General features: G+C 35.9%; 1 protein-coding gene across 3 annotated transcripts; it reads right to left on the reverse strand.

Moving 5' to 3' along the window:
* Positions 1-217: 217 nt before the first annotated feature.
* Positions 218-9,613, reverse strand: LOC142633999 (exonuclease 1). Of its 3 annotated transcripts, none has more exons than XM_075808262.1 (15): positions 9,366-9,613; positions 8,389-8,508; positions 7,471-7,594; positions 7,215-7,352; positions 6,862-7,071; positions 6,394-6,571; positions 6,226-6,296; positions 5,429-5,552; positions 4,667-4,863; positions 4,508-4,547; positions 3,916-4,409; positions 3,763-3,814; positions 904-1,126; positions 653-804; positions 218-501 (listed from the first exon to the last, which is right to left on the reverse strand). In XM_075808262.1, exons 1-14 carry the CDS (start codon positions 9,524-9,526, stop codon positions 720-722), a joined length of 2,217 nt encoding a protein of 738 aa, XP_075664377.1. In that variant the 5' UTR covers positions 9,527-9,613; the 3' UTR covers positions 218-501; positions 653-719. The 3 variants fall into 3 exon arrangements, with proteins under 3 accessions (XP_075664377.1, XP_075664379.1, XP_075664378.1); XM_075808264.1 differs by lacking the exon at positions 9,366-9,613 and adding an exon at positions 9,269-9,286; XM_075808263.1 differs by lacking the exon at positions 9,366-9,613 and adding an exon at positions 8,823-8,908.
* Positions 9,614-10,002: the final 389 nt, after the last annotated feature.

Here is a 10,002-nt window from a genome sequence, read left to right on the forward strand (position 1 = left end):
GACAGTAATTATCTTGTAATTTGGCTATATTTATTTTATGTGTTCATAATGAATAAAAATATATAATATTATATATCTATAAGAATAGAGACAACTCCCAGAAGATAATTTTCTAGCTCTACCACTACCAGTGAGAAAAACCTTATCACATTAATGTTTAAGCCTTGATATCAAGTCGTTGTGATGCAGATTTGATTTCAATGGTAACACAATATATGATCTGAAGAATGTAACACAACACTGAACAAATTTGAATCCTTTACATATGAATACATTAAAGCAAAAGGTGAGCAATTACAACTGCAAGAAAACTGCCCATTCATTATTTGCTTTGCTTCAATGCGGAAGAGCTTTGCATAGATCAAAGCACAAGAACATCTAACAGTGATTTCTGAACTTTCAGAAATCTGTTAAAAACCACGCAAACACATCAATAAGGCAGGTGGCAGTCTAACCAAAGGCCTCCAGTAATTAAAAACAAGTCCTCGAGGCAAGCGAGCCCTAAACAAAAGGAAACCGTACTAAATAAAACTAACATAGGGAAAAATTGAGCTACAATCCCACTTACAATAGAAAAACAGGGAAGAATAGACAAAATTTGCAATGGTAGATAAACAAGGAAAAATAAAGTGACAAAGTCTCTATAAATCACCTGTTGCAACTGAGATGGATCATTTGGATATCAGCCAAAAACAATTATGATTAAATACAATCAAAATTCAGCCTCTGCGAGATGCTAAGGCAGTCTTCCTCTGGTTATTTGGTACATATGCAAATTGGCTGAAGTCCACGGCAATGGTTGGCCTTCAATGAATATATACACCAAGTCAATGATCATGATGCTAGTAGTAAAAGTCGAAATAGCAATAAACTGGCACAAGAACCAGGGTTATAGGATGTTACCTAGTGGTACAACTATTCTGGACATCTTTCAGAGGAGCACGGAGACCACTGGCCCGAGAACCAGATGAGGAGCATCTGAATGATGTTATTACTGAAACAAATTTTTCCATTGATTTCTCTGATATTTCAGAATAATGGCTTAAATGGGAAATGTTGGATCCAAATTTTTCTTCTGTAGCTTCAGTCTCTATAGATGTTCTGTCGAAATTAGAGGCACAGTAACCTAAAGTAAAGAAACACATCAAATTGTCAAGGAAGGAGCATAGTTACCTGGAGTAAAGAAACATACAATATGAACTTTCTATTATGTTAAATTTCTGGCACTGGACTCATAAGGTACTTTAATAAGACAGGGACAACTCATATAAATGAATTGAATCATGGAAAAATGTAAATTGATACCCAGTATCATTTATACCCAAGTGATTCATTACGGTCCACTCCTGACTGCATCTTAGTATTCCTGATATAATTAAGTAAAGGTTCATGGCTTCATGACATGTACCAACATTTGTTAAATTCTCTAACAGACAGACAGATGGGGAACAATTAAAAAAAATCTGCATGATTTATGATATATGATTGATGATTATTAGATTATGAATAAACTTTGCGTGGAAATCTCAGAAAGAATTTAGCCTTAAGGCAGCTTTCAATGAAGAAATGCAAAACTCTGAGGTTTCTTTTCTTACAAAAAAAAAAAGGTCTCCCCCACCCCCCCACCCCCCCCCTCTTTATGGAAGGTATTTTTGATAATCCCACAAAAACAAAGAAGAGTACATAATGTCATTAGTTTCTTATATAATAATCTTCACTTATGTGCGTATATATAGACCAATCTAATTTACTACTCTATGGGAAGTTTGCAAAAGTCTAACAAAGTTAACAAATGTATCAGAATTCCCCCAAAAACAATGTGGACTAGTATTCCCTCAAATCCCTCCCCCAGTAGCTTGCCTACAAGGCCAAAAGAGAGAACCTAAGCTGTTAAGAATTTGAGGAACCAAAAATAAATTGAAACATACACACAAGACAACAAAATTAAACTTTGTTTGGTCAACTCCACGCTGACATCCAGAAGCAACGGCAACCAAAATCCTCCATAGTGATATGGATTACCACAACTCTCAACCAAACCTCACAAACTAACCCAAACCCCAATAAAATCTTTACTAATTCACAAACTTGACTCTCACAAAGTCAAATACTATACCAAATAGTGATTTCTCATTCAAACAATAGAAAAACTATCAACCCCCACACACCGGTATCTTTCAATCCAAAATAACTACCAAACTACTGTTCAAAGAAACCCACTTATGTTCTTCTAAGAATCTTGAATCCTCGCCTCTTCCCAATGAAAGGACCTTTTGGGCTAAAGTCACCAAATTTTTTATAGTACTATCTATATATACGGCTTTAGCTCTTATTATTGGATGGATATGAAATCCCAATTTACTTCTTTGACAAGGATTAGACATGCTTTTACATCATGAATACTCAAATAGGTAACCAACTCAAAATAGGAATTTGAGTCAATATTCAACATAAGTAAATCTAGTTGTTTCAGGTACCCCAAATCTAACATGCACTTCTAAACCAACAAATTTATAATTGTCCACTGCCATTTATATGGACAACCATTCTGTGACACCTCATGCCCATCCGTTAGGTTTTTTACTTTAGTTTTCCTTAAGGCAAACAATGTCTTAATCTCGGTATGGTTTGCTCTGCTATATTTTCTCCTTATCTGATGGCTGAAGCTTCTGATCTTCCTCAATGGCCTCTCTGTCATATGCCTTCAGGGCCTTCTCTGTCTCCTTTCTTTTTCTGTAAAGCCACGTCTTTCTCATCCTCTCTTTATTTCACCTTATTTCACTACTCATCCCAGTGGTTTATCCTCTCGTGCAATATATCACATCCTATTCATCTCTTTTACATTCCTCCACAGGATGTCCTTTCCGTATGTCTTTATTACTCTCTATATCAGTTCCACCTTCATCATTGCATACTAGTTGATCATAGTATTGACTCATTTGGTTTTTGTCCAAACTCAAACACAACCAACTACCTAGTAGAATGTTCTTTCCCTGGCCTGCTTCAATTGGTCAGTAACAGCATGGACCATCATCAATCTAGCCACTCTGATTTGGTTATACTAATCAAAGCCTTCAATGATAGATCACTACCACCCTGACTCGAGACTTCTTTCAACAAATTCATGAAGCTCCACATTTATGATGTCTGGGCTACCCTTGGATGTCTTGATCAGTCAACAGAAGGGAGCTTCTTTTCTTCCACACCAATGACATTATTATATATATAAAATAATAATAATAAAAAATCCAAGCATTCCTCTTCTCTTATGCCATCATACACAAGCAATTATTCTAGAGGTTAATACAGTCTTCTACCATAGCAACTAGTATGCTAAATAAAGATTCCTTTTTACAGAAATTTGCAAGTTCTCAACTATTCTCTAGAACCAAGGGTTCTAAGGATTACAACATACAACTGAAATTCTATTAAGATAAAGCAGGCGTTCAATAAACCAAATAGCTTTTACTTAAACTAGATAGTTGTGAATTTCAGCATTTATAAATGTAAATATGGGACCATACCAAAGTTCCAAATGCACCACCACAAAAATAAATGTCAACTGAAGCAAATCAAAGAAGTTATTAATTGATAAATAAAGTTTTATTTGGCAAGACAACAAGCATAAGCTCAAATGAATGCATCATATAAGTCTAATTGAGTGAAGCATACACTCATCAACAAGAATTTATGCACAAGCTATTAATAAGTTTTTTCTTCTGAAGAAATTTTTTACAAAAAGCTCTTTTCATTGGTACATACCAGTATCAGGTTGAGCTGAATCTGCATGCTTAAGCTTGGATTGCACATTTTCCTTAAGACAGTTAAAATAGTGAAGTTAAAAGAATGAAAAAGGATAAAGATTATTCAATGTACTATCCAAACATAACTAAGTCAAAAAGTCATAACACATACTTTTTCAATACAGTCATTTGGGGAGATCTTCCTTTTCAGCACTGTGTCCTTAAGATGGTTATCTCTAAAAGAATCATTCTCAGGTATGGTATTCTCATATACATTACTGATGCCATTAGCCTTAACCTTTTCTTGGTTATTGTTTGGGTCCTGGTTTTCTGACTTGTGTAGAAAGTAAGAGCTCTTTACTACAACCTTTCCAGTTTCTGTTCTTGTTTTGCCCTCAGCCGGATGTGGTATGGTATTCTCATATACACTACTGATGCCATTAGCCTTGATCTTTTCTTCGTTATTGGTCAGGTCCTTCTGGTTTTCTGACTTGTGTAGAAAGTAAGAACTCCTTACTACACCATTTCCTGTCTCTGTTCTTGTTTTGCCCTCAGCCGGATGTGGAATGGTTTTACACTCACGCTCCTTATGCATTGCTGTACAAGGTTTATGAATGGAACACTGGGGTTGTTGCACTAGAGTATGTTCTGGACTTCTTTCCCCAGCTACCATGTATTTTAAGTTCGAAAATATACAAGGAAGTTAGTACCAAGTATGAACTCCTCATTGAATTTGTAAATCTTAATCGAAATTATGGTCTTACCAGGAAACTCTGGAATTTCATAGGGCAAATCATCTTCCACCTAAAGAAAAGAAGGAAATTAATTTATTACATCAATGTAAGGCCTCAGAAGATTTCAACAGCTAACTATTAAGTGATGTTTAACGGAACTTTGCCACAACTCCCATTTATATCACTCACAGGGTTGTTAGCAAGAGGGACAGTGCCCATGCTTTCGGACTCAAGCAGGGATGCTGGCAAGCAGTTCATTTTACATTCAGCAGCCTCCACATTGATGTATTCCTTGGGACTGAGAGAAGAGTCATCCTCTGGAATTGGATGGTTAGGTGACATCCGAGGGGCCCTGAATTTTCTCTTTGCTTCAAGGGATGCAAAGCCTTTAGGTGTAAAGGAAAACAAAATTCCCCAACTTGTGCATAAAATCAACTAGAGCTATTCAAAGTACTCAATGTGACTAGGAGGACAAAATGTTAGAAACATTTGGTTCCAGACAGTGCCATAAACTTATTGACACATATTTTGACTTGTATAGATTCTATCATTTCTAATATTGTGTCCTCTACCACAAATTAAAGGCATGCTGTTAGCTTGTTAGCCCTTAAAGGCAGTGAACTTTGATAAAATGCGTTAGGGCCACGGAAATGACTTATAATTTGTCCAAATATGACAGCAGGACACATCAGCAGTTTCTGTGTAAAGGAAAGTGGACATCTGTCTAATGTGGTTCCCAGGAAACAGATACATTCCAGATGCCTTAAGGAATTGATCCTGCAGGGCAAGGGATGCTCCTAACAATTTTCGGCTTTGAAGTATAAATCAGATAGAAAATTTGACAGGAAGCAAATTGCAGCTCCAATATTAACTTGTTAGAATGGTATATATTTCACGAGAAAAATAATATAAATATAATCAAAGCCAATAAAAAAGAGCTTCAAAGGATACAGAAATACTTAGTCAAGAGATTCTTCTGAACTGGCAATTCTATCTTCTTCCTTAAACTATCTGGATTAAATTGTTTGAGTTGGGGAGTTCTGTCAAGTACAAGGTTAGAACTAACATTCTCTACCTGTAAGTCAAAGAAGATGAAGAGTTTGAGCACAATAACAATTAGTGAGGATAAAATTTAAGCAAGGTGTGACAAAATTAATTACTTCAATTGGAAACTCCTTGTGTTTCCAACGGAGACGTTCACCCCTCCCCCAAATATCAAATTTTTTTTTAGAAGGAAAAAAAGGGAAATACCATGCTGAGAGACAGAAGCTTTTCAGATATATCAGAATTCCCATAGTCATGGAAAATAAATAAGAGTTTGGTGACACCTAAGTGCTTGAGAAATATCAACTTAAGATATTTGAGTATAGAAAAAGTCATGTAAATGGGTAAAAAAGAGAGTATAGCCAAACAAAGATATTATTAGCAAGAAAAGGAGATTTAACTATCATACACAAGAAACACAAGACTTGCATGTTTTAATTGTTTAATTGGTATTGGAACATATAGACCAGCATATACCTCTAAGCCTGGTCATAAAGTTTGAAGTATAATATGGCCGCAGATTATTAATTTTTGCATGAAGAATAATACGGCCGCTTGACCCCAAAACGTATTGTATAATACAATCGTAGTACAATACTGTCATAATGAACACAAGTGAAAACAATTTACCTAATTCATCATACCAAAATCCGAAAGCAACTGCACGAGAGAGAGAGAGAGACAGAGAGAGTGAGTGGAATGACCTGAAATGGCATTTTGGTAAATGGGTCAAGATCACCCTTTGCTATGCCTTTCGCTGTCTGTTGTGATATCAATGTATCCCATGTCAAGGAATGATCAAAATAATTGAAACTAATAGAGCAAAAGCATGCAGAGAACTAGATTGATAAGATGAGTTGTGAGTAAAGGATATGGGCCAAGGAAGTCCAAATCATCTCCAATATTATCACATATGTCAGATAAATGTACAATATCTTCATTGATAGGATCATAAACCCGTTGATGCTGGAAAGTTAATATTGCTTTCCTGAACGATTCTTCATAGGTTGGAGGGATAGAAACAGTGCTGTACCTCAAGTGCTTAATTACCTGTATAGAACCAATCATCATTTGGAATATATTAGAAAAATAAAATAACTACAAAATTCGCCCAAGGAAGTTGAAAAACTTCTCTTAGAAAAAAAGAATCAGCAAGCTAATTAAAACACAATAACTTCATAATGCTCACAATCAAAAGCATTTCCTGGTCATAACTTCATTTTTATTACTTTCTTGGTTATACATTCATTTTTTTTTTTCATGCATAGAATGAGTGCAAAACTCTCAGTCTATCTAGTTAAGCACATGTAATTATCAAGTGCATTGACAATGAAACTCACCTTGTCGTAACTTTTGAACTTTTTAATTAATGCATAAGCCCTTTTCAGGCCCATTCCTGGCAATGACTGCAAGTAGTCACATCCACTCAGAATACACATCTCAAGAAGCATTTGCTTGGTGAACCCTGCAAAACTGATCTCCTTGTTCTGTTGTAGCATGGAATATCGAAACTCAACACCTTGCCCAAACTTGTCCATCTTGAAGATAATCTGGTTTTAAGAAAGAAGTTTAACCAAACAGTATAAAGAAAAGGCCCACAACAGTAGGAAGAGAATAAGATTTCTTTTCCCTATGAATCACAATAGAAATTGTGATGAGACAAGTTAAACATATCAACTTTTGTTTAACTCACTCTGGGACAGCCGAATGGTATAAGATCTGAGTCTTCAGTGATAACGGCTTCAACCTGCTTGCTGCCTGCCAAGAAGGTCATTTGGGCATCTGCCTCATAAGGAGCCACAACATAAGAAACATTCTCCCGCTTTAGCACCTTCCACATGAAACCATGTCAATGGAAGAGCAGATAACACTATAATGAAGTAGATTAATTTTTATTTCAAATCCTTTTGGAAAGTTAGTCAACAATTGTGATAAAAGCCTTTCCCTACCTGGATTAGCTCACATGCAATCAAGGGTGAAATGTCAACGGCTTTCTGGTAGCACTCGTAAGCAGCAGCAGAATTTCCTTCTGACTCATGCTCAATAGCACGTGAAAGATTTTCCTTCCTTGCCCTGGTAGGCAACATTATTTTAGTTAAATGTTTTAACTTATAACCATGCACTAATGTTCAGTGATCAAAAGTTAAGCAAAATCCTTTACACAATCAAATTGTCTTTTTTAAGACTAAACATCCAAACCATTGGATCTCAGTATGGAGAAAAATAAAGAAACAAAATATGTAGTGAATAGGTTTAACAGAACAGTGCCAAACAGACGTGCACTTCCATGTTTTGTCTTTCTGAGGCAGATCAAAGAGACATCTAATAGAAGGGAGCTTCTCATGGAGTAGCTGGATAGATTTACAGGTGCAAGAAAGTAATGGAAGGGCTTAAGTGATTCAACTCCATGGTACAAAGTGAATGGGAGCAAAACAGCTAAGGGTCAAGATGGAGGCAATAGATTGACCAACTTGTCCACCGTTTCTAAAATTTTACACCCAAGGGTAAAAAAGCTAATAACTATCCGAACTGGAACACTGTAATTTTTTCTGTTTCAGAAAAATGCCATCATGCAGACTCATTCTATAGCCAGAAGAGAATCCACAAAAGTGAAATATATTCCATTGAACATTTGTAATTTAAGTGGATAATTGGATCAGAAGTCCAAATAATATACAAAAAAAAAAAAAGATTCTTAGCACTCTAAAAAGAGCTGCAAAGCTAATGTAGCCAGTTCCAACCAGTTAGGATAAGGCTTTGTTTTTTATCCAGTAAAGCCAACCACATAGTGAACGCTTATGCAAAGACCAACCAGCTATGCATTACCAAGGCAAGTGAATCTGAGACTTCAAAGGATTCTAGCATACCTGGCACGCTTGTTCTCTTGTTCACCCTTCATTGGCAAAAGACCCCCATCAAATACCAGAATAGGTTTAACACCATTATGCCGGAGCAGATTCACTCTATGCATGCAATATTGAATGTGCCTAAAAGATGAAACACAAAATGCACTGTATTAGTTACAATAGATCTGCAAAATAGAAGGGACAAATTGACTCCTATCATTTGTTAATTGATAATTTCTCTTGGTTGATGACAGCATAGCAATAATGCTGTTTCCTTTCCCAATTTTCAACCACTAAACAATGTCAGATATTTTGTAGATATAATTGGAACAGAGATAAACTTTCAAAAAAATATACCAACTTTGTAAGTTTAAAATCTTTTTTCCTTTCTTCGGGATTTGATAAACAAAAATTAACTCCACCTAACACAACCTATTGCAATTAGTGGGCTTAACTGAGTTAAGTTGCTCATAATTTCCAGAAAAACTGATTAAGATAAACCTTCCCCATACTCCCGAAAGGGGAAAATGTTGAAGGGTTAGTGGAAATGACCAGAGAGAGTGTGTTTTAGAACAATAAATGATGACACCTCTCTATAACTCAACCAATAAATACATTGACAAATGAACCAAATTATCATTTTTGACAAAAGCTAATTTTTTTTCCATTTCTCCATGAACTCCCTTGCCACACAATCCAAATCCACATAGAGCAAAAAGATTGTGCAAGAGGTTATTTCCATGTTTTGGGCATTTTTGGTTTTCTCAAAAGCATCAAATGGCCAAGACAAAGAAGACCCATTATCCCAATCCAACGAAAGCAATGAACTTTTCAACTACATTACACAAATCTCTTAAAAAAAGAAAAAAAGAGTTGCTTTTCAAGACTAGGGGGCACATACCAAGAGAAAACCACATACCCATTAACCCAAATGACCAACACAACAAAACCCATTACCCAAAATTGATAGCTCAGAGAGAAAATATATGTATATAAACCTTGTGGTGGGTAGGCCCTTGCAGAGGTCTCTGCTGCAAGACAAGGCACCCTTGTGGAGCCAAGAATAGGTATCGACCGCAACACAACAACCCTCCAATTCCTTGACGTGGGTTGGTACCATTATCGATTTCAACAGTGGTAAAAGCCCCTGAATCCCCATGTTTGTTTTCTAAATCTTTCTATACCAGCTATTGAGCTAGGAGGACCCGAGTCCTTTACCTGCCTGCTAATCTTGGATCAGAGACATTTTATAGAGAGAAGAGAAGAGTGAGTTAAAAAGCAAAACAATGCGATTGTGATTAATGATTATGCCCCCAAAACCCCATGGCGGGAAACTTTTCTGCGAAATTTTTGGCATGTGATATACAAAAAATATACTTTTTTTTTTTTTTAGTTCTTCATAAATGAAATAAATAAATAAAAAGAAAACAAAAAATAAAGGTGTCAAAAAAATAAATAAATAAAGGGTTCTGGAAAATCTGGATGAAAATGGCCAAATACCACAATTTTTGCAAAATTTGTAGGAATTTAGCACTGTTTCGGAACTAAATGAGAATCTACCACTTTTCTAGTACTTGAATTCACCAAACTCGAGTTCTTAGTGAGCACTCCACCGTGACACTGTCTGAGGTGACA

Source organism: Castanea sativa, chromosome 5, assembly GCF_040712315.1.
Source record: "Castanea sativa cultivar Marrone di Chiusa Pesio chromosome 5, ASM4071231v1".
NCBI classification, from domain to species: Eukaryota; Viridiplantae; Streptophyta; class Magnoliopsida; order Fagales; family Fagaceae; genus Castanea; species Castanea sativa.

Coding starts and splice junctions, on each gene's coding strand:
- LOC142633999 (XM_075808262.1), bottom strand. CDS start 9,526: ATGGGGATTCAGGGGCTTTTACCACTGTTGAAATCGATAATGGTACCA. Junction 3,815..3,915: donor CAAATGACTGTATTGAAAAA/GTATGTGTTATG, acceptor AACTGTCTTAAG/GAAAATGTGCAATCCAAGCT. Junction 1,127..3,762: donor TTCAGCTCAACCTGATACTG/GTATGTACCAAT, acceptor TCTTTACTTTAG/GTTACTGTGCCTCTAATTTC.